Source organism: Camelina sativa, chromosome 11, assembly GCF_030686135.1.
Source record: "Camelina sativa cultivar CO46 ecotype springtype chromosome 11, ASM3068613v1".
Taxonomy (NCBI): domain Eukaryota; kingdom Viridiplantae; phylum Streptophyta; class Magnoliopsida; order Brassicales; family Brassicaceae; genus Camelina; species Camelina sativa.
Window position 1 is genome coordinate 46,437,675 of NC_141890.1, and position 24,383 is coordinate 46,462,057.

A 24,383-nucleotide genomic window follows, 5' to 3' on the forward strand; every position below is an offset into this window, starting at 1 on the left:
TAATCCGCATGTGGTAGCTCAATAGTATTGAATTTAGGACTTAAGACGTAAAACTCATTGTAGTAATTTATAAAGAAACGAGAGGGTAAGTGAAGCCCCCATGCTTGCATGTCTCATTGACATATAAAAAAGACACATTACGTCTTTTTCTTCGGTGAGTTGTATCCTACGCTTCCTTTCTCAATTCTCACATTCATAATGGTAATTACAAAAAAAATAATGACATTACGATTCTGAGTGTACACGTGTGCTATGTCCACGTCTATATCTCCAAATACAATAATCTCCGTTTTTCTCGGGGACTCATGTGCATGCTCCAATACGATTGTGTCATATAGTAATAGACATATCGCGTTCGTCTATTAAATTATGTATATATCATAATCATCATATCTTATCAATTCCGATTACTCAACCTACACTAGCTTTACATTATTTCAAAACTAGACTAGGGACTCCGTTAAACATTGACAGATATGATGTCTCTTTGATTTCAATAGCAATAATGAACAATGTTAGATACACGCAAGACGCAACGCATACATGTAAAGCTTCCTTCTTGCATGCGTGTGTAGAGTTGACAGATGGGAAGGGTCTGCGATGTGGCTTGTGGGACACAAACTGAATGCAACTCACGTGCACACGATTACTACTTGTCAGTTAACCTTCTACCTCTTCTCCCTGGGTCTCCAGCTTCAGTCCTTTTCACCATCCATTTTCACATTCAAATTTGGAATTCTACCTTTTTTTAACACGACAACAAATTCTTTGATTTCAAGAAATAAACCAATCTTTCCTCATCATAATCGTCATAATCTAAGTTCCACTTAGAATCTTATTGGTATACTATTACTTAAATTATACAAATTTAGTGATCAGGTTGCTTAAAATCAAACCTCCAATGGTGAGTTAGCTAAAACTAAAAGGGCTTATTAGGAGCTCTTGCTCAATTGTAACAGTTTATTGATATACTCGTCCAGACCAGACAAGCTAACATGAAAATATATATGTTGAGACAGACACACATCTTTGGCATCCTCATTCATACATCACTTCCTAAAGACCTATCGACAAGAAAAGTTCTTCAATCACACAGAACCTATTCTTCTTCTTCTCTCATAGCTGCTACTTTAATTACTGTACAATGTTTACATTGTCTATTATGTCTACATTACCTTCTTCACTCAATAGTAACTCTCCTTTGATCTGGCTTCACCATCTTTTCCTCTGTCATAGTAAAAAAGAAAACAATTTCAGTATATTTCCTACTCTCATCAGTCTTTAACAAGATAAGTAACATTTGTTTTTCGAACCGAATCAACTCAAACAAATTAAAAAGCAGCCTTATCTAGTTCGAAGTTGAACAAAATTAGAAGAGAGACACAAGCTATTATCCATGTCTTCCGAACATATCACATCTTTCAGTTTCTTCCATGAAATTTGCTAATAGACATCTGATAGGATTCAAGATCAAAACTCTCTTTATATCTCAAGAACAAAGCACAGTAGTTAACTATACCAGAAACTGTCCCAGCGTTTGTTTTTATAGTTCCAAATCTCTCCCAACTTAACGAATTGGTCTAAGAACCTTAAAACTCACCAGCTCACCTCAGACACCCCTATTAACATCTATGCTTATCGACATCTTACTAGTGATTTAGTGAAGAATTAAACTTGTGTTACTTATTCAGTAGTCCTATTATGTTAAAAAAAAAACCCCATTAACAAGTTCCATTACATAACATGATTGGGGGGCTTGGGGCAATCAATCAAACATACCTGGTAGAGAGGAAAAAGTTGATGAAAGATCTGTTTCACGGCTTAGTCCACCTCGTTGTCCTTCTAAGCTAACCAATCCTCGTTTTGGAGAGTTGATCCTTCCATTATGCAATGCCTGTTCTACAATATCTGACCGGAGATTCCTATAATTGCTGTTATCTCCCCTCGTGGTTGTATTACTCGTTGATACTTCCATCGTAACCAGATTTGTTATTTGCAATTTCCCTGCTTCAAAAACTATCTCAGCCTCAAACGCAGAAGCTATAAGATAGTCTAGTTCAAATTAGTTACAAACCCACCCAACTAGAGAGAAAAAGGTCTCACCTTTAAGTGAAGCAGAAGCAAGCTTTGGAGATGAGATCACTGGTCCGTACATGTGACAATCAGATTTTAGATATCTCTTAACTTTCTCAGACATTGTTCTCTTCTTCTTCTTCTTAATTACCCTCTCATACCCCAATGACTCAAACCCTAATATCCCAAAACAGAGTAGCACACCGAATCACATCACATTCTAATAGTTAGCAAACACACACTCGAGAGAACATGAGATTGGGTCCTAACAGTACCTGTCAGGGAGATGTGGTCCGTCTTCGAACTCGACGGCGGAGGCGTATTTATCTCAGTCGTGAACGGTGGGGAATTGGAAAACAGAGGAGCGAACATGTAATCATCGGATTTGAGGTAAGCCACGATACTCTTCACGAATCTTATGTTTTTCTTCCTCTTGTGTTTCTTACGCGCACCCAATGAAACTCTTTTCATGATACTTCAGCCTCTCGTGTTACGCCAAAACGATCGATTAAAAAGATACTATGACGACGACGACGGAGAAGATGAAGAAAAAGAAAGATGAGATTTTGGAGAAAGGGTTTAAACGCCGCCAGCGTCACACGCGTCGCCATGGTTTCACCGTGCCTCGACAGAGAGGTGCTGAAGGAAGTGCCACGTGTTCTCTGGCAAACGAAGCTCGGAAGCTGTATTGAACCATCTCATGAAGAAAAAACAAAGAAAAAAAAACAGAGGTTCTGTAAAAGTTTTGACATTAATGGGCCTAATATATAAGCCCATATTGATTGTTTATTATATGTTTTGATTTATTTGAATATATTTTTTTTAATCACATTTGGATTAGATACAATTCAAGATAGTATGAATATAAACTTAGTACTCAACGTATTATCAATTAATTTTGTGTTGGAAATTTGTGAATATTAAAATTATTCCTTAGTATGAGAATTATGTATGTTTTATCAGAAAAAAAAATGTATGCATAAAATAAGACTATCATAAATAAATTAAAAAGCTATTGCAAAATAGCTATACTAATATATATATTTTTTTTTCTCTTCGTAGAAAACGAAAGTTCGTGTAAGTGGATAATGTAGATAGGATACATAAATTGTGTTATTCAATTGAAGGAGCAAAGCAGAGAAGTGAGTACGAAATTGGACAATACGGGTGCATTGTTGAAGTGTGTTTATTGTTGGGTTTAGTTCCATACACTTTAGAAAAGGCCCAGTCATCTAGTGTCTGTGCGCCCACATGCCTGCCAGATGCCACCTCCCAGCATATATTGTATCCACCAACTTTGTATTTATTTTTATTATTTTTGTTGAAACATTTGATCTTACAATATGGAAAACTATTATTTTCAAACGTTTCTTACTTAAATATATAAAATTTAACTATATAATGAAATATATACAAATGATTTTTTGATTAAGTGTGATAAAAATCTAATTCTCTAGAGTTTTTAGGTTGTTCATTTTAATAGCTCATGAAGTTATTCATGGACTTCGGACTCACAAAGATATTTCAAAAAGTTTTATGGCGGTGAAGACTGATATGTCCAAGGCATACGACAGAATAGAATGGAGTTTTCTCGAAGGGGTACTCATTGCTTTAGGCTTCAAAAGAAAATGGGTGGACATGATTATGTTCTGTATTTCCACAGTTTCTTATACGGTTTTGATCAATGGTCAGCCATTTGGTTTAATCAAACCGCAAAGAGGATTAAGACAGGGTGACCCTCTCTCACCGGCTTTATTTGTACTATGTGCAGAGGGCTTGACTCATATGCTAAACAAAGCTGAATCAGAGGGCCTTCTAAATGGAATACAGTTCTCTCCTCTAGGTCTTGCGATTCATCATCTTCTATTTGCAGATGACAGCCTCTTCTTGATTAAAGCATCTGTAGATCAGGCATCAAAGCTTCAAGATATACTCGCGGAATATGGTGAAGTTACAGGTCAGTTGATCAATCTTGATAAATCTTCGATCACTTTTGGTAGCAAAGTGGACAATGGTGTCAGGATTCAGATTCAAGGAAAGTTGGGAATTGTCAAAGAAGGAGGAGCATGAGTCTATCTGGGCTTACCAGAATGCTTTAGCAGCTCTAAGGCAGATATGTTAGCTTATATCCATGACAAGATGAAAAGCAGAATGTCTGGTTGGTATGCTCGCACTCTGTCTTATGGTGGGAAAGAAATTTTGCTCAAATATGTGGCAATGGCAATGCCAGTCTTTGCAATGTCTTGTTTCAAGCTTCCAAAAAAGACCTGTGAGAATCTGACCTCGTCTATGTCTGCTTTCTGGTGGGATTCAGTAGAGGATAAAAGAAAAATGCATTGGCTTGCATGGGATAAACTCTGTCTACCAAAACATTTAGGTGGCCTTGGATTTAAAGATATTCAAATCTTCAATCAGGCTTTGTTGGCTAAACAAGCATGGAGGATTATTCAAGAAGAAAACAGTTTGTTCGCTGCTTTTTTCAAAAGTATATATTTTGATGAATCAGATTTTCTATCTGCTGAACTTGGAGGAAGACCTTCCTTCGCTTGGAGAAGTATCCTGCATGGTAGAGACCTACTAAAAAGAGGTTTGAGACAAATGATTGGAGATGGTGAGTCCACCTTTGTTTGGTCTACTCGGTGGCTTTTGGATGGGGTTATGAGAGCTCCCTTAATGAAGAACATAATCTTTGATCTAGATATGAAGGTTAATGAGTTGATAGACGATTCGACTTTGACTTGGGATCTGACTAAGCTGAATCATCATTTATATCCAAGGGATGTGGAGTTGATACAAAAAATCAAACCGGTCTCTCTGTCAAAAGATTATCTTATCTGGGAACATACAAAGTTTGGAGCTTATACGGTGAAATCCGGTTACTGGACAGCCTACCAAAGAGAAAAGATAGAGATAGTAACCGAAGCTATGATGCAGCCTTCTATACTCCATATAAAAGATCTGATATGGAAATGTGAGACTCTATTAAAGATTAAATCGTTTATGTGGAAAGCTGTGTCTGGTGGAATTCCAGTTGCTGACAAAATGGTAGCCAGAGGTTTGAAAATGGACACACGATGTCAAAGATGTGGCAATGAAGGAGAATCGTCAAATCATGTCCTCTTCTCGTGTACGGTAGCAAGACAAATTTGGGCTCTATTCAATTTCCCTTGCCCTGAAAATGGGTTTGATTCTCAGTCACTATACCACAACATGTACTACCTGCTATTGGTTAGCAAAAATCCAAAAGTACACGTAGAAACCCGGAAAGTCTTCCCTTGGATTCTCTGGTAAATTTGGAAAAACAGGAATCTTCTTTGCATTGAAGGGAAAAGCTTCAGTCTTCCTGTCACGATCAGCAAAATTAGAGAAAATGTGCAAGAATGGATTCATGCTCAAGCTTTGAATGAAGTTACGGCTGAGCGGGTAAAACAACAATGTTCCCAAATAAAAAAGCGTTGGCTTCCTCCATCAGTTGGTTGGTTAAAATGCAATCTCGCTTGGTCATGGGACAGTGCATCAAATGTAAGTGGAGCAGGGTGGGTTCTGAAAAACGATGCAGGTACTATCTTACTGCATAGTAAAATGTCTTTTGGCTCTGTGATTTCAAAGCAGGATGCGAAACTTCAAGTCTGGATTTGGACTTTAAAGGTTAGTAGGTTACACATCAATCACAATATTGTTGTTGTTTTTTTGGACAAGGGTTTAATCACATTATTGTTTCGTGATCATGTTTAAAAATATTAGAGACTATCCTTTGAAATTCACAAATGTTTACTCTCTAAATTTAATTACGGCATGATCCCTTAATATTGTTAGGCAAAAATATACAAAGAGTTATGAAAACTTCAAAAAGAAAAGAAAATATATCGTTAATAAAGAAATTTATCTTCGTTAGAAGAAGAAAAAAAATGTTCAGGGATCATGTTGGTATAATATGTGGTGTAAAATACTATACGTACATTTTGCTAACATGGATATTTAATATATAAGAATCCCAGTACGCCTCCCAAGTCCCCACAACATGTGTTCTTTTTTGTCAACCAATCTCCATAAAATTGTAGTTGCTAGTTGGGAGCTCGAAACTCATAGACTCCATTCGTTTTTCATCTCCTATTTCCTCATTTGACGGTTAGTCTTTTCTTTTTTCCTTATTTACCATTAATATCGATTCGAATTTCAAGACTAGTACGTACGCGCGCTTACGTACGTAGACTCTATTGAGTCATTGGTCTTCTCCCCTTAATTAGAGATTTTGCTTCATTGAGTCGTGTTTGCTTCTTTCGTATGTACCATACTACCATGCAAACATTGATTTGTTTCTATAACTATACATTAAAATTTATACAATAACAAAAAAACATTCGTTTGTAAATTTATCTAACCTACATATTACAATGGATATAGTTGAGTGTTTGACTAGAAAACAATTTATCTTCTTGGCGGCATAACACCCTAACTGGCTACATATCTCACCATGGATATAGTTGAGTGATAAGTACCCTACTTATCTCACCACGTTTTTCTTACTGGCTAATCATCTTTGTATGTATGCTTCACAAAAGTAGACGTAATCTATAGCGTATTTCGTAACTATGGCATCTTCGAAAGTTTCAAATAAAGTATGGCACCATACTTTTTGTGCCAATCAGAAACAGGTTATCAATTCAATTTGTGTGGGGTCGCCAAATGTTTATCACATGCATCTTTTTTGTCAACCAGACGAATATGATCGTGCTTTATTATTATCTTAATATGGATCCACGCCATCGTAATATCGTTTTGCCAAAACTAATCCTAATTGTGTTAATTGTCAATTTAAACATAATTACGAGGAAATTACCCCCATACCGCTCTCGTCTTACGTGTGGTTTTCAGTTTTGTCAAGATTGATATAAAAATGGTAATCAGTTAGTGTTATGAATACAGTTGATAGATGACTCTAATTTGTCAGATGTATAAACAATTAATTATACAAGTGGAAACAGAGTAAAGGATGTCATCTCTTATAGGTCAAAATGGCTAATGATACTAAAAGAATATGGATGATGTTGGGGAGACTTGGCAAACGACTCGTGCCGACCAATAAATGTGATTTACCACATAATCTTGAAAACTAGTGTTCGTGGACATGTAGGTTGAAATATTTCATGTTTTTTTAACGAAATGATTTTAGGGACCATATTTATTTAAATAAAAGATATTTCGAGGTCAAAAACAAAAGCAAGTACAGTAGTATGATTTGACATGTAATTTCCTAACCGACTTATTAAAAGTCGCTTAAATCGAAAACCCGGCTGGCTAACTAACCTCATGTATTGATTGCAAATGTGCCGACCCCTCCTTCTCTCTTTAATTTTGATTTAAATCTCGATTTCATCAAACTCTAGAAGACTTGAACACGTATTTAGGTTATACTGTATATTATAATACACATATATATATATATATATTTTGTTTTTGATTTCTCAATCACAATAATCCAATACTATATTTTATGAAAACGATTACCGATTAGTTTCATAAAATGATGTTAACAAAGAGTACGTAGTTTCTTATATATTGCTTGCTACTAATTTAGTTTATCAGTTAATTAGATATATATATATATATATCAAAATGAAGAGTACTAGTTTAGAAAATTATAAAACGAACGTCGTTGTTTCTAATTAATTAATGTGAGCAAATATAACACGAGTAGAGAGATGATAATGAAACATGGTTTGTATTAATGTACATTATTGATTCAAATAAGAAGGAAATTAAAGATAGTGATAGTGTTAGCTTAACCATTTATAGATCAAATGCCGTCACCAGAATTGGCATCGTCTATCAAATCGTGATTAGAACAAAAAAAAAAAAAGAAGAATATTTAACATCTTTTTTTTTTTTTTTTTTTTTTTGACAAATATTTGCTTTCATTCCATTAAAAAAGAGAACAAAGAAGATTCTGAAAACAACGAAGATTCTGAGAGCAAGAAAGATTCTGAGAATCCATTATTTAAAACAAGCTTGAAATGGGCATTCCTCAATGCCAAAGAAACAAAGCAGCAAAGATAAACAAGGTAGACAAGGTTAATCGACAATTGATTCTTGAGAGCTTAGAGCCAAAAGCTATGGAGCATATTGGTACATGTGAGGTCAAGGATTATCGATACTTCTTCCATGATGGACGAAGAGATTGCCACTGTCGTAGTAACATGACGAAGTAGCGTTGAGTAAAGGAGCAAAGCTGTGATTCTCGCCGGCGTGAGAAGAGCTACAGAGTGTAGAGCTTTGACAAGGGTTCGAGCAAGGATATAGATGCTCTGCTGCTTGAGGTGGTTTGCTAGTTTTGTAGAGGCATGAGAACTGGACTTGGACAAACCATAGCCATAAACACTACTCGGACAAATTGGAATCGGGAACCAAATACTACACAAACTCAAACAATAAGGTTCATTAATCAAAGCCTTAAGGGATACTTCTACCAGGGTTTTCAGAAGATGGAAGCTCCACCATAGTAACAACGGTGAATTACTTCTCCGATGGATTCCATAGGGATCGTAATCTTGACCACACCGTCGACTAGGTTTTAACTTCGACAATTTAGATATGAGACCGTACCTGGGGTTAAGCGGATTTAGACTTGAGGCACATCTAATGGGCTTAAAAAGTTGAGGCCTTACGGGGCCAAAAGCTGACTTAGGGTCCACCAAGGGAAACCCTAATCGAACTTTGGCTATCAACGGAGAGAGACCAAGGCAGCTGACCAGAAAGGGTTGAAAGGTTTGCCTTGAACACGGGCTCATCAGAAGTAAACGATGCATCAATAGTTTGAGAAGAGATTGGTCCGATGTTGCGGCTGAGAGGCAAGAAGACTTACTCGTTCCAGATTGATTAGCAGTTGCCCCTAGAAGACGATCGCCTTGCGCCATCGACGTCTCCCCTGAGCATGGCGCATCTACTGGTCCAAGAGGGATGCCTCCTGCCAGTAACGAAGCCGAGGGTGAGGGTTCTTCAGGGGTGAAGTGAAGTACAGATCGAGAAAATTTCAGATCCGAAAAGGGATCCGATTTTTGTAACTCGCTGACTTGCAGATGCTTCTGTTTTGGTGTTGCGGATAAGAGTTGAGAGAGGGAATTCACCGGAAATCGCCTCTTTCCTTTGATTGATAAGCAGCCGTCGGGGCATCAAGAGTTCAAAGGAGCTTGAAAAGCTTGGACAAAAGGGAAAAAAATTAGGAAAAAACTTAAACAGAAAGAAAAAGAGAGCAAGGTCTTGGAGCAGAAGGGAGTGACGGTTAAGTTTTCCTGACGCCGACGAGTCGAAGCACCACCGGCGCCAAAAGTGTTAGATGCGATAGTTTCCTCGATAACGTTGCCTAAGAAAGTTCTTGTACTTTTTGAAGAATATTTAACATCTAACATATAATGTTCTACTATAACTGATCAAAAAGAGATCTAACTATTTTCAAACCTATATTTTAAACTCCAATATGAATGATCACGCGGTGACTAAAGATGGATGACTCCCCACAGATAAACTCAGACCACGATTGATATTTGATAGTGACGAATGGTTCAACGGATACACTAGAATGCATCAATGCAATACAAAGGAACGTGAAGGATAAGAAAGCTCAACATGCAATAATAATATAGTGAATACATTTTTTTTTTTTTAATATTCAAGTAAATGCATACTTTGATAGCCATGCCTTGTACAGTTATGCTTGATATTGAACATTAATGTCATATACCACGTACATAGATTCAAGTATATTTTTGTATACTATATTATTGTGTATCTTCCTTATTATTTCTACCTTTTGAGAAATTGAATATTTTTTGTATTTGTGTATTACTTTTTATAAATAATGTCGAGTGAAAACTGAAATATAATTTTGAAAAGGTTTTTACATTTTCGTAATGACTATTTGTCAAGTTGATTTTTTCTTTTCACAGTCAATTTCAATTTGAGTAGTCAGTTGGTGTTTGGTTGTGAATCTTGTGATATGATATCAACTAAGAGTCGGTCAAGAAGATACGTATCTTTTATTAGTTTCACCCATATCTTCAATTTTACTAAATGCCTAAAGTTACAAAAAGTTTAAACTAAGCTCGTTCAAGTATGTTCTTTCGAGATTCAACCTTCCTGTCTATCCTATAAGAAGTCGAGCACATGTGCTCGTTGTGTGAATTAAGGGGCTTAGTTCAACAAATTCATATCTGCATAATAACTTATGCATATGTACCATATCAACAAGCTATTAATTGACCACTTATTCATTTTGTAGTTTTTTCAAATTTCGAAATGGAAAACTTTGAACTTTTATTTTAAAATTAAAGAATTGTTTGACTATAGGAAAACAAGTAGTATTCAATAACTAGTGATGTTTTATCCAGCTAATTTGAAAACTATACAACATAAATACTAGTTCTTTCACCAAGTACGAAGTTGGTTGTTTTGATTGGTTTTTTATTATCATCCAAACCAACTTTTTATATATAAAATATATGAATTGTTTGAGCTAAATACCGTCTTTTAAGTTTATATATGTATGAGCATTTGTCAACATCATCACATGCACTACATATATATATAGATTATATGAATCTCTTAACTTCACCTACTTGATTTAACTATGGTTTCTTAACCCGATTATAGGAACATTTGTACTCGATCCAACAAAGATACAAATAATTACTGCGTAAAATGACGTATTATTTGGACTTCTTGTGCGCCTGTGCGGCAACCTATTAACAGTCTTTGGGGGGGGGGGGGTACTGACATGGCTCTCTATCAATCTCTCATGCTTTATATATTTGAATTATATATGTGTTCTTCAAAATTTAAATTAATCGTATATGACTTTTAATTATCACATTCCATGAAATGATAAGTACCAAGCCAATTAGCTCTCAATTATTTGAAAGATAAAAAGGCATAAAGGAACAAGTAATGATTATGCATATTGCATGCACGTAGTACCAACCACTTTCATCCATGCGATTATGGGATTTCGTTTGTGGATCAGTAGTCACAAACGACAAAGAAAATATACTCTAAAAAAAAAATATGCTCATTTAAGTAAATACTCTGTTCACTAAGACTATTTTGCGACTATTACGACATAACAACTAGTACGTATACGAAAAAAAAAAAATCGTAATTGGGTGCATATTTTGCTGTCGTATCATTAAAAGAGAGGCTGACATTAAAGGTTACATATGATATATTTGATATATCTCTTGACCAGCCTTTAGATATATGTCAGCTCTATCATGGCATAAAGCTTAAACCCTAAGCCCGTCCTCCATATATGTGTAGTCCCACAATTGTACCCAACGTGATATGAATGCGGATTAATTTCTGATTTGAACTGATATAAAATACAACTTAGAATTAAAATATCTAGAAATGTATACTAGTATTAAAAATGATGAGAAGAAAAAAGACAACTTGAATTAGAGAAACTGGACAAAAAAAGATAAAAGAGAGAATACCAAGAAGCCACCGATCGAGAAGTGTAACCATCGCTGCTTCAACTGTAAACCGAACATTAAATGTGTGTGTGTGTGTGAGATAGAGAGAGAGTCCAGCTGTGAGAGCTATGTCCACTGCATCAAATGGGTTATACGTCGTTAACTATTGAAAAATATTTTAGAGAAAAATCATTATTATAATAACATTTCGATGAAGTTAGGTCTATATTGGAATATATATAGACTTTATGTCTGTTCATCAGGAAATAATTTCTGTTTAGTTTACAAGTATGCTTGTTTTTGTGTGGCCACTCAAACTAAGAAAATATATATATATATTTTGGTATGTTCTTTTGTTGGTTATGTTATATTTTGTCTCATTTAAGTAACTAACTTACTAATTCGGTTGAAATTGCTTCTTGGGTGCCATTTCCAAGTTCTTCATAGTAATACTAATGTGCATTTTTTTAAAACACGAAATTCGTTTTGAGAAGTTTTACAGTTGGATACTACATGAGTTTGAATAAGGCATTTTTATTGGTGCAAAGGTAAATCAAAGTCCAAATTAAAAGCTCGAACGGAAAACTTTTACTATACACCAAAATAAATGTTGATATAGCAATTAAGGGGAGGTATTAGTTTAGGATTTAGAAAGAATTTTAATGACTTTAAAAGTTAGATAAAATATGTTATTATTCAATCAAGACTTTTAAAAACTCTTTAAAAATTTGGTGTTATTGATTGTGGATTTGTAAAAAGTTATATTTAATTTAAAAAACGTAATTACAGTAAAGGTTTTATTTTCAGGCGAAAAAATGATTTCGTTGTCTCATTTTTTTTTACCTTAAAATATAAACGATTCTCTTCAGCATTAAAAAAAAAATTGTTTGATTTTTATTTTAAGTCAAACAATTATTTGATTTTTCGTAATAGAGAAAAAGAAAAAATAAAATTTTGTGGGTGTAGTTGGCTCTTTTAGTTTGAATGCTTATATAAGCAAGCAGAGCTCGAGGCTCTCAATAATGCACACATAAACACAACAAAGCCTTTAACTCTCTTCTTCTACGGATGGTTTTAATTCTCTCAACGAACTCAAAATCCCAACTAAAATTCTCCATCCTCTTTCTCTTCCAAATTTAAGAGATACCTTATCTTCAAGTCTATTCTCTCTCTTCTTTTTGACTTCCACAATAAGGAAGCAAACAATTTCTCAGGATTGCTTGAAAACTGGAGAAATTTTTTAAGGTTCTTTTAGACCAATAAGAATTAGAGAGAGAGAAAGAGATCTCAAACTCCGAGGAGGTAACAGATACTACAATTTGAGAAAAGACTAGGAAGGAAGAAGAAGAAGAAGAAGAATGGTTGCTCTTTTATCTACTTGGCCTTGGGAAAACTTTGGCAATCTCAAGGTTTGTGTTATTTTCGTTAAGGGCAAAACCAATCTTATCTGAGTTTTAAAAAGATTTGATTTGGTTTGGTTTCTAAATCTCATATTGGTTTGGTTTCTTTCTGTTTGTGAAGTATATATTGTACGGTCCATTAGTTGCACAAGTGGTGTACTCATGGGCATATGAAGAAGATATCACAAAGGCTCTTTGGTGTCTTCATATTCTCATCATCTGTGGACTCAAAGCAATCGTTCATGAACTATGGAGCGTTTTCAACAACATGCTTTTCGTGACTCGTACTCTAAGGATTAACCCTAAAGGCATCGACTTTAAGCAGATTGATCACGAATGGCACTGGTATATTCTCCAATCTCACCCCTTGAATTCTCACATATATATATATATATATATATATATATTTAAAATCAAACCTTTTTCATTTTCCTTTAATCCTCTGTTTTTTTTATAGGGTATGAAAGGTAACGTTTTGATTTGTGGGTCTGTTTTGTTTCAGGGACAATTACATAATCCTACAAGCAATAATTGCGGGTTTGATCTGCTACATGTCTCCACCATTGATGATGATGATGAACAGTCTTCCTCTGTGGAACACGAAAGGACTCATCGCATTAATTGTGCTACACGTGACTTTCTCAGAGCCTTTATACTACTTTCTGCACAAATCTATCCATCGTAACAACTACTTCTTCACGCATTACCACTCCTTCCACCACTCATCTCCTGTTCCACATCCCATGACTGGTAATTACAATCACACACACACCAATCCAAAAAAACATCTCTTTGTGTTAGTTGTAATATAAACATCTTTTGATCTGTTTGGGATTGGCAGCTGGAAACGCAACGTTATTGGAAAACCTTATCCTCTGTGTCGTAGCTGGAGTTCCTTTGATTGGATCTTGCTTGTTTGGGGTTGGATCATTAAGTGTGATGTACGGATACGCTGTTATGTTTGATTTCATGAGGTGTTTAGGACACTGCAACGTTGAGATATTCTCACACAAGCTATTCGAGACTCTTCCATTCCTACGATATCTCATCTACACTCCAACGTATGTTGTGGTTGACGTTTAACTTACCTTACTTGCAAAATTTCCACATGTCTATTTATTCTGATTTGGTTAGATTTATTGGCTTCACATGTTTTAAATAAAGGCTCTAACGTTATTCTTTGAACTAGCAAAACACACAAACGTGACTTTGTCATATCTTTTTACTTTAAGAAGCAAGTTTGTGTGTTTTGCTGTCAAAGATGTCTATAGAAAGTAATTGTGTGTGGGTTTACATTTACTGCCTTTACAGAAGGCAATGATTATAAATGCTTTAAAAGTTGATATTCTTGTTGGGGATTATGCAGGTACCATAGTCTACATCATCAAGAAATGGGGACCAACTTTTGTCTATTTATGCCTCTCTTTGATGTTTTGGGCAACACACAAAACCCAAACTCGTGGGAACTCCAAAAGAAGATTCGTCTCAGTGCAGGTATTTAGCAACAAATTAATCCACCCTTAAAGTTTTTCAGATTTAACCCCAAAAAAAAAAAAAAATGAAGATTTAACCCAAAAAGCAGAACACACAAAAACAGTTAAGTAGTACCAATTAATGAGGAGACATTAGTAGAGATGTAAAGTTTTTGTACTTGTGTAGCAGAAGAAGTGGGTGAAGACTTTTAAAAGTCAAACCTTTTCAGAGTCAAAGTATATTTTTCAAAATGACATCATTACCCTTAAAAATTACAGTGTTTTTTTTTTCTAACGAATTGATGATCTCTGTGTGCTAAAGAGGAACGGAAGAGAGTACCGGAGTTTGTGTTCTTAGCTCACGGTGTGGATGTAATGTCGGCGATGCACGCACCATTCGTGTTCAGATCGTTTGCTTCACTTCCGTACACTACAAGGTTCTTCTTGCTGCCAATGTGGCCATTCACGTTCTGTGTAATGTTGGGCATGTGGGCTTGGTCAAAGACTTTTCTTTTCAGCTTCTATACACTCAGAAACAATCTTTGCCAGACTTGGGGCGTTCCCAGATTCGGATTCCAAGTATGCTTCCCTTAGTTTTGCCCTAACTTTTCTCCCCTTGAAAAACAGAACATTTGTGTGACAAGGAGTCTTTTTCCTAATATTCTTTGCAGTATTTCTTACCGTTTGCTACACAAGGCATTAATAATCTGATTGAGGAAGCGATTCTGACAGCTGATAAGATTGGTGTTAAAGTTATAAGCTTGGCTGCTCTCAACAAGGTTCTTATTATAAAAGTCTTCAACTTTTGTGTGAGCTAGTGATTCATTTATAGTCAAGTCACTAAGAGGTTTGTTGTTGTTGTTGGGTTATGATTCAGAACGAAGCTCTAAATGGTGGTGGAACGCTGTTTGTCAACAAGCACCCTAACCTTAGAGTTCGTGTGGTTCATGGGAACACTTTAACTGCAGCAGTGATTCTCAATGAAATTCCTAAAGATGTGAAAGAGGTTTTCTTGACTGGAGCCACTTCTAAGCTTGGAAGAGCCATTGCTCTTTACCTCTGTCGCCGTGGAGTCAGAGTTCTCGTAAGTATTGATACTAATCTTTTAATTAGCTATTGTCTCAAAGATACTGTTTACCAAAAGAATCCCAAAAGGCTGACGTTTTTTGATGTTGGGACAATTGACAGATGTTGACATTATCTGTGGAAAGGTTCCAAAAGATTCAGAAAGAGGCTCCTGTTGAGTTCCAGAACTACCTTGTACAAGTGACCAAATACAACGCTGCGCAACACTGCAAGGTACTGTAATGCTCTTTCACTGGTTTTAGTTTGTTGGGTAAGTGTTAATGTACTTACTTTGGAGTGTTTGAATACATAGACTTGGATCGTTGGAAAATGGTTAACACCGCGGGAGCAGAGCTGGGCTCCCGCAGGGACACATTTCCACCAGTTTGTGGTGCCACCGATCCTAAAGTTTAGACGGAACTGCACTTACGGCGATCTAGCAGCTATGAGACTCCCTAAAAATGTCGAAGGACTCGCAACTTGCGAGGTATATAAAGATCGGTTTTGTTACTTTGTTGAATCTTGTTTGTGTTTTTAGCTCATTGGTCCATCAGACTCAACTATGTGTATGTGTGTGTGGCAGTACACAATGGAGAGAGGAGTGGTGCACGCGTGCCATGCAGGAGGAGTGGTTCATATGCTAGAGGGTTGGGAGCATCATGAGGTTGGAGCCATCGACGTTGACCGTATTGATCTGGTGTGGGAAGCTGCCATGAAATACGGTCTTAGCTCTGTTTCTTCACTCACAAACTGAGTGAAAGAGACCATTTCCATTGTTGTTGTCATTGACTCTCCCAAGATTGGTCATTATTCTTTGTACAGGTGAAAAGGATGCAAGCAGGAAAAAAATATATTAGAAATTTTCACCTTATGTTATTGTTTTACCTTTTTATAATAATGTATTCCTTTGATTTTAGATTTCCCTAATATTAATATATATGCACCTAATTTCCAAGAAAATTCAACAAAGCTTTTAATTACAATCCAGCTTGATTTGCTATTCTGTTGGTAGTTAGGAGTTAGAACAATCATATATGTACTTACAAAACATCTTCAATGTTGTTGTCTTCTGTACATATTTAATTTTGATTACACTTTATTACAAACATAATTAGCTGAAAAAGCTGATACTGTTGAAGTTTTAAGGTAAAGTTTCATTCAAGACTAATTAAATAATAAAATCAATTGTTTATACTTTATTACAAACACATTCTCTACATGAAACCGACGATAACAAAAGAGAAAAGAGGAAGAAGAGCTAAAAATTTGCTCAAAAGAAACATCTGCTTGAGTACTAAAACGAATGCATAAGGAAGAGATTATTATTTTAATTTAACCTAATCAGAATAGACCTTCTTCATGATCTGACTAACCTTTGAATCGTTCCCAAAAAGTGGCCAAGAAGATCAAGAGATGAGAGATGAGAAGAAATATGGAGATGACGATCAAGAAGATACCAAGCTGCCACCATTTCCTCCTTACCGACCTTACGAATCCGATTTTGCAAGACCTACAATCATAGCACAACACGCTCCAATCGTTCCTCCACAGCTGACAGTCACTTATCCTTCCGACCAGCATCTCATCACCGTATCCATCGTACATCACCGTCGTCTTTAACGGTGGCCCTTCGTCTTTTCTTCTGTACCAAAACGTTGCGTTTAACGAATCCATGTTACATGTCTCCGGCGGCATACAACATCCATTCTGCAACAACAACGACATCAAATCAATACAAAACTTGGGTCAAAATATATCTATACATATATAACATGGATTCGTTTCAAACTATTTGGAAGATGTTTTACAAAACTCATCTTTGATGTGATTGATATATAGTTATATACATATATTCAAAATGTTCCTATCCCATGCACCGGTTGCGCATTCTAAAAGATGGTCCCTTGAGATCAAAGAAAAGTATATATTTATGACTATGATGATCAAACCTTGATGGGTGGCATTTTTCTTCTATTGTAATGTTTTTCATTTGGAGTTCCGTAAATGAGGTCGTTACAAGCTCCCTTATCGTAGACACAAGATTTGATATTGTTCCAGTTCACATCGTCCATGACTTTGAGGTTGAACCACGTCCTTGTCGCTGAAAACCGCCGGCTCTGCATCTCATTGACTCCCGCATACGCCAAACCGATGAAAAGCATCAACAACAAGATCACCACCATCACCACAAGTGCTGGCATCGGAAACTTCCGCCGTAGGAACAGAGCCGCATTGCTAACAACGAACACCGCAAGGAGGCCGACGCTAGCTAGCGTCTGGACACGTGGCAGACCGAGGATATCTTCGCAGTCGTAGCTACGCATGTAAAGGAGCCACACGGCGTAGCCGAGAAGTGTAAGCGAGAGGACGAAAGTGAAGATCGGAAGGACACCAGCGGCTAAAATGTTGACAAGTGTAACCAATGTTCCAACGGGTGGCTTATTATCAGTCTGTGACTCCATTTGGTCAGAGCTCTTGGCTTCTGGCTCGGTCGTTGTTGTAGTTGTCGTTTCTGTAGCAGTGACGGTTGCGGCTGGTTCCTCGATGGGTACTACTTGGGCATTATCAGCCATGTGAAAGGAAAGATCTCAACGGAGGTGTAGGGTTGATATGGAGAAATGCGTATATATATTTAAAGAGATAAAGTATAGGTGTGTGAGAGTGAGTGAGTGAGTGTGTGGTGGGTTTTACAGAGTCAAATATGTAAGTTGGAGATAAATAAGTACACTTTGATTAAGTATAATTAACGAGATCTTGTCCGAAAATAAATTATCCAAAAAGAGTACTTTTTTTTTAGAAATTAGTGGATAGACAACGAGATTGATGTATATTTGTAGAACATTAAATCCCCCCAACAAAGAAGAAGATTAAAAGTCTAAATTCTCATCGTAATAATAGGAGGAAAATAACGATTTTGTTACTATTTTTAGACAAAAGAACTAGTCATTTCTTACACATTATTACAGACACAAAGAGATCGTAAGTATAGGCGTGTCGACGTACGTGTCGTGTGTGTGGTGGGGTTTTGGAGAGTCAAATAGGTAAGTTGGATATAAATTATCACTTTGATTAACTTATTAGTACTTTGTTTTGTGTAATTCATGGACGATTAGTATAAAGTATTTTTTTTTATATAGAGAGAATATACACAAGATATGCAGAATACTGCACATGAGATTGATGAATATATTTGAAATTCTAATCGAAAAAATAGGAGGAAAATAATTACTAATTTTTGGACAACCGGACCAGTCGTTATTCTTACACAATAATTCGAAAGAAAAAAAAATTGGTGTGTCTAATTTTGTGAAAAGAAATAAAAAAAGACTTTTTTTTTCTTTTTATTTTTTCTTTTGAACAAAACCTTGATTATTAAAATGTAAAAGACAAATTTAATAAACACAACAACATACCACCAAGCTGTTTGATACGATAGTCGATAGAAAACACAAATGCAAGATGATAGATATATAGTTGCGGTGGTGGATTAGAGAAACCAAAGGATAGCTAAAACGAGATAAAGCATAAGAAGAGGTATTCTCACGAGTGATTGATTGCAACAGAGCGCACCGGCTTGACCACCAAACTAACTTTGATCATCTCTTGAAGGAGAGAAGCAAGCAATCTCTCCGTGTTTCTTAATTAGCGGGTATGGACTTCGAGGCGCATATGTCCTGATAACCCATCTGTAGTTCTCCTTACTAGGGATGTCGTGTAGTCGCGACAGTTGGCCCTGAAGCTAATGTGGAAGATGGCATTCATAGACTTGAAGAATCGGAGACGGCGGCTCAGTATCATCATCATCTTGAGTAGTTGTTACTCGGGTTTGCACAAGTATCTTTGGCAGGAAAGAATGAGATCCAGCCTCGCAAACTTAGAAAAGTGCAAAGTGGGTATACAGAAGAAGCCAATCATTTTTAGCAATGTGTCCTCGTCCTGAACCTCGTATAGAATCTCTGATCATCATCAGCTTCTTCTTCTTCTGGTGGTCCCGACAAAAAGGTAGGCATAGAGTACTTTATTGATAAATCCTAAAAAAACAAATTTTGTGAAAGAAGACTTTATTTTAAGGCCCATGAAAGCCCAATAAAGTAGACTTAGATTGAGAGTCATTCAGATGATTCGGTTTTCTCAGTTAAATAAAACCCGAGAGACTCTTCATCATCAGCCTTGTTGAACAAAGCAGACCAAAAAAAAAGAAGTGTCATCTGTAAAATCAAAATTCTCCGATTCATTCATTGATCAGATCAGCCATGGAACTAGACGACGAGGTGAATTCGATTTGCTTGTGTCTGTGTGCTATAAATAACTTCGATGGCTATTGATTTCTAATGTATCAGAGACTAATTGCTTTCATAAAGTTTTACTTTTTTTTTTTTTTTTTTTTTTTTTATGTCTGTGGTAATCTTTTACCACCGTAGGTGTTTGTTTGTTTATGCCTTAGAAACTTGTCGAATCAATTTGGGGAAAAAGGAAAAAACTTTAAGCCGTATTGCTGCATGCTACTAGAGTTGATTCCTCCTCGGTATCTTCTACATTCCAAAGCATCCTATGTGGTTTGAAATTTTAGAAGATGTAAGGGTTTCTGATATGAGTTCATTGGCAATGCCACATCATGAGCTTGTTTAGTAATTCAGTTATAAAAGTTGTGATTTTTATAGAGAGAGAGGGCATTAAGAGAATTTGGAAGATTTGAGAATGGTTTTTGGTTTGGGGATGCTTTTTGCATTCACCATTAGTGTTCTATGAATACTTACTTAAAAGTCTTTTCCTTTTTGATTCTGTGTTTACAAACCTTATCAATTAGTGTCTTTCTTCACAATTGTGTCTGCTCTTTTTTTTGTATTGGATTAGTTTGAACTGAAAACTGCTCCTGCTGATTTCCGGTTCCCTACAACAAACCAAACCATGCACTGCTTTTCTCATCTTTAGGCCATCATTAGTTTTGATCACTTGTTGACATTCAAAGATCCTTCTGCAGGTGTACAACTGCGAAAGGTTTGCCAAGTATTACCGCGCTCTCTGTCCTGGAGAATGTGTTGGTCTCCATTAGTCTTTTGCGTGATACACATATCAACACTCCTCTACTTTGTGATTCGTCCAACAATGTTTGTCGCGTATCTTAACGCAGGTTGAGAAGTGGAACGAGCAGAGGGAGAGTGGGAATTTTCCAGGTCCTCTTTGAACCAGGCTGGTTCATCCATGAATCTTGATGATGAGGCAATCAAATTCCACAATGATGGTACATGTGTGTTTGAAGACCACTAATACTTATTTTTTGTAAAGCTGAAATAATAATAATGAAATGATAAGTATACGTTTAATTTTGGATTTATTTTGAGACAAAGTCATCATCAATGTTCATTAAATAAACTTAATTAGCAAATAAATGGAATGCTTCCAATTTTGTTTCACTTATAAAGGAACTCCAATTCGAGACAAACTCTTAACTCAAAACAATTAAGTTAAATTTGGGAAATATGATTACTTTCACGTTTATATAATTAATGTATTATAGCTTCGATGACATTGGTCATTCATCATCAATGTCGTGATTATCGCTTTTATAAATTATATTCAACGCAAAATACTACTAATAAGTACAGAACATGGAATCCTAATTTATATTTTCTTCCTCTTGACATAGCGACTCGAATACACAGGTGACAGGTTCGTCGAGACTCTCTTTAGTTTTTTTTTTTTTTTTGGCTTTATTCCGATTTCGATTTCTGTTGACTAAGTTTCTTATACGGGTGACCATAAATATTTAATAAATAACAATTTTTGTTTGGGAATTTCGTACAAACCAAATCCAATCATAGCTTCTAATTTTTTCTAGTGGTGGCGTGGACTCTTAATCCCTGGTTAAACCCTAATTGTACTTGCTTTGCAAAACCTAATATCTTCCTACACAAGTTTCAAACTCTCTTTGACGAAAGATTAACAAAGCTTGACTTTTGCTATTTTTTATTATATACAGACGTTTCGTCTTCTTGTGTATGATTAAGAACTTATGGGTTCGAAAGAAAAAGTCGATGGTGAAAAAACTCTAGACAAGAGTAAGGATATGCTCTCACAGCTTCAACAGAGGGTTGATAGAATCAGTTCAGAGTTGCAAACGTCAGGATCATCCGCAGAAACTTCACCTGATGTTCAAAACATCTACAACGAAATCAAACAACTCCTCAAGACGACTACCAAGCCTCTCCAAGTTCCGAGTCATGCGTCGCCACATATTCGAGACGGTATCCTAAAACTTTTTAAAACCAATGCCCCATTCGTTTGATTGATATCCCATCCCCTTTCTCTTGTGTTGAAGTAGTTTTTTTTTGGGGGGGTTTGCAGAGCTTGACACAGTGTTTGCTGTTGAGGAAGTTGGACATTCGTGCGACTTATGTCAGAGAGATCTTGCTACTGATCCAGAGCGGCCTAATGTTTCCTTGCGCAGCTTACAAGAGGCGTGTGTGTTGTCTTGTGGTCATGTCTACCACTTTAAGTGTTTGAAAGGCACCACTCTTGATATTGATAACCATTCTAAAGATCCTTCTTGCGTTTTCTGCATTAGCTGAATCATTAAACTACAAAATCCTATCCCTTGTCGATTTTGTTTCAAATACTTTTAAAGTCTTGTTTTCACAATGCCAATGGAGTTACATACAAATACCAGAGTGTTACTCTGAAATCAATCAAGAAATAATTTTTTTACATCCCTTCAATCCTCTTGAAAGGTTAAGTAACTTTACATATGGCATGTATAGAAAACAGGAACCACGCCGCATGGTATAGCTTCTACAGCCAGAAGTGAATCATAGCCTGTTTCAAGAAACAGAAAACATGTTTTTAGTTTCAAATATCATTTAGGCATCCTTACCAAGTTAGCAAGAGCAAAGAATGATTTACCTCTTGAATTGAGTTAAGGGCTCGATCCTCTTCTACATGATACACAGGTTTAGATTGATGCAGTTCTGATCTTAAGCTTCTCATCTCTGACTGCATTACATTAAGCTGTTCTCGAATCTCCTTAAGCAAACTCAAATGTTCTCCCTTGATACTCGTATCTCTTGGCGGCCTACTCACTCTTCTTTCGTAATTACTACTACTCACCATCTTGCCTCTAACCTGTGATTCTTTCTATAGACAACATAAGCACCTGATCAAACCACGTAAGCAAAAAAAGAAGAGATTAAAGTTCACTTGGCAATGATTGACTTACATTTCTTTCTTCGTGATCCTCTTCTTCCGAGATGATTGTAAGGCTTTCCTTCGTCGTCCTAGGAACCTCAAAGATGTCTTGAACATTTTTGGGAGACAGAATCGGTGTCTCTATAGAAGTATCTTTCACAGAGTATCTTTCAGGGTTCTTCATCATCTCCATTATCGTACTGACATCACTCTTAGCTGACTCAAGGATAGTATTGCTAACCTGTGACACCAACGCATGTGACAAAGACTCACGCCTAAGCAAAGGGAACTTAGATTCCTTCTGAACCTCTCTTGAATCTGAAATCTCTCTAACATGCTCATCTATTCTCCTGATCTGATCCCAATAAGCATTCAAGTCTTCACGAGGAGATAAAGAACTCTCAACAAGACCTTTCTTCTCTTCAAAGCTTTCACCACTAACATCAGACAAAAGTAAGCTTCTTTCACTAGGTATGCCATCAAATGGACTCTGCAACATAAAACGAAAGACATAGCTTTAGCTAATTTTGATCTAACAATGTCTTCAAAAAACATGAAAACAGAAAGCTTTATATAGCCATGGAATCAGTTTTTTTTTTCAGTTATAACCAAAATCTCAAAACTTTAAATTACCGATAGATTTCTCTTCATCTTGGTTTTTTGATTCCCGCGAGAGGTATCACCGTAAAAGATGAGATTTTCAGGGAACCTGTTCTCAATCACAGCCGGATCAGAGCAACCAAGGCTGAGTAGTTTACACCTATAAGCCTGAACCTGAAACCCAAGAGACGCAATCTCCATTTCCTTCTGATAAATCAGATCTTCGAAAAGCGCAAGAGATGTCTCTGCGTGACACATTTTCTCCTCAGCCATTCTCTTGTACTGACTAGCCTCCATCTCCAACGCAGCTTTCTCACCTTGAAGCCGTAGAATCATTGATAAAGCCTCGCTCGCTGCAGATGAAGAAGCTTCACGTTCAGCGTCAAGCTCTTGGTTGATCTTTTGAAGAAGCTCTTGTTGTGCCCACATCGTTTCTCTTACCCCTGAGAATTCTCCATTGTTACCTCCCACCCCCAAACTCGTCGTTCTCTCCACCATTATTCTAAAATCAAAATTCCCAACAAAAATCTCTTTTTGATTTTTGATATCAATAATGTCTAATGATCAGAGAGGGTATTTTTGAATTGACGCGGCGGAGGGAAGCGGAAATGTTTAGGTGAATTTCTCCGATTAAATTGCCACCGAATCGGACAAGTCAGATCGACGACAACGAAAGCCCTTTTAAGCCGACCAGATAGATAGAGAAAGTGCCCAATCGAATACTTTGGACCTATCAACGTGCATACGACCACTTTTGCAAATTTTAAATCTAATCGAGTAAATTAAAATGTACTTTAAATAATTGTATTTTATTGTTGGACCTAACATGTTTCTGCCGACATGATCTCAGATAATTTATCACATTTACGATTTAATTAATGTTTTCAGATTCTAAGTAATTTGGTTGTTTAAAAATTGGACTGGTTAACTGACGGGATGAGCCGGGCCCTTGCAGTAGTGCAACGCATGGGCGACTCGCGAAAGCCCAGATAGCAAGCTATCTTAATGGGCTTTCCCCCTTAAAAAATAGAGTTAATATCGTGTGAGCCGATGGCCCACATATCAGATATTAAACTGATAAGAACAGATACTACACTTGATCTTAGCCAAAAGGCCGAGAAAGGTAT

The 24,383-nt window shown here is 36.4% G+C and overlaps 5 protein-coding genes and 1 non-coding gene across 8 annotated transcripts; 2 read left to right on the top strand and 4 right to left on the bottom strand.

The window, feature by feature from the left end:
- Positions 1–275: 275 nt before the first annotated feature.
- Positions 276–2,795, bottom strand: LOC104726340 (uncharacterized). 2 transcript variants are annotated; one of them, XM_019232922.2, is made up of 5 exons: positions 2,349–2,795; positions 2,104–2,250; positions 1,780–2,004; positions 1,176–1,227; positions 276–701 (listed from the first exon to the last, which is right to left on the bottom strand). In XM_019232922.2, exons 1-4 carry the CDS (start codon positions 2,542–2,544, stop codon positions 1,181–1,183), a joined length of 615 nt encoding a protein of 204 aa, XP_019088467.1. In that variant the 5' UTR covers positions 2,545–2,795; the 3' UTR covers positions 276–701; positions 1,176–1,180. The 2 variants fall into 2 exon arrangements, with proteins under 2 accessions (XP_019088467.1, XP_010443487.1); XM_010445185.3 differs by lacking the exon at positions 276–701 and having other exon boundaries at positions 933–1,227.
- A 9,010-nt stretch (positions 2,796–11,805) lies between these two features.
- LOC104726341 (very-long-chain aldehyde decarbonylase CER3) lies at positions 11,806–16,434 on the top strand. The gene is made up of 11 exons (XM_010445186.3): positions 11,806–12,946; positions 13,059–13,282; positions 13,440–13,687; positions 13,779–13,998; positions 14,304–14,431; positions 14,732–14,988; positions 15,081–15,188; positions 15,287–15,493; positions 15,598–15,708; positions 15,788–15,961; positions 16,058–16,434. Exons 1-11 carry the CDS (start codon positions 12,896–12,898, stop codon positions 16,226–16,228), a joined length of 1,899 nt encoding a protein of 632 aa, XP_010443488.2. The 5' UTR covers positions 11,806–12,895; the 3' UTR covers positions 16,229–16,434.
- A 173-nt stretch (positions 16,435–16,607) lies between these two features.
- On the bottom strand, positions 16,608–18,257 carry LOC104726342 (tetraspanin-15-like). Its single transcript, XM_010445187.2, has 2 exons — positions 17,424–18,257; positions 16,608–17,181 (listed from the first exon to the last, which is right to left on the bottom strand). The coding sequence occupies exons 1-2, from the start codon at positions 18,045–18,047 to the stop codon at positions 16,843–16,845; spliced, it is 963 nt and encodes a 320-aa protein (XP_010443489.1). The 5' UTR covers positions 18,048–18,257; the 3' UTR covers positions 16,608–16,842.
- Positions 18,258–20,455: 2,198 nt separating this feature from the next.
- On the top strand, positions 20,456–22,088 carry LOC104726346 (uncharacterized). The gene is made up of 2 exons (XM_019232935.2): positions 20,456–21,719; positions 21,820–22,088. The coding sequence occupies exons 1-2, from the start codon at positions 21,488–21,490 to the stop codon at positions 22,041–22,043; spliced, it is 456 nt and encodes a 151-aa protein (XP_019088480.1). The 5' UTR covers positions 20,456–21,487; the 3' UTR covers positions 22,044–22,088.
- LOC104726345 (uncharacterized) lies at positions 22,077–24,082 on the bottom strand. 2 transcript variants are annotated; one of them, XM_087474165.1, is made up of 4 exons: positions 23,290–24,082; positions 22,688–23,146; positions 22,375–22,593; positions 22,077–22,287 (listed from the first exon to the last, which is right to left on the bottom strand). In XM_087474165.1, exons 1-4 carry the CDS (start codon positions 23,752–23,754, stop codon positions 22,264–22,266), a joined length of 1,167 nt encoding a protein of 388 aa, XP_087330291.1. In that variant the 5' UTR covers positions 23,755–24,082; the 3' UTR covers positions 22,077–22,263. The 2 variants fall into 2 exon arrangements, with proteins under 2 accessions (XP_087330291.1, XP_087330290.1); XM_087474164.1 differs by having other exon boundaries at positions 22,375–22,605; positions 23,290–24,027.
- Positions 24,083–24,187: 105 nt separating this feature from the next.
- LOC147935503 (U2 spliceosomal RNA) lies at positions 24,188–24,383 on the bottom strand. Its single transcript, XR_015573237.1, has one exon. It is a non-coding gene; the product is annotated as a U2 spliceosomal RNA (small nuclear RNA).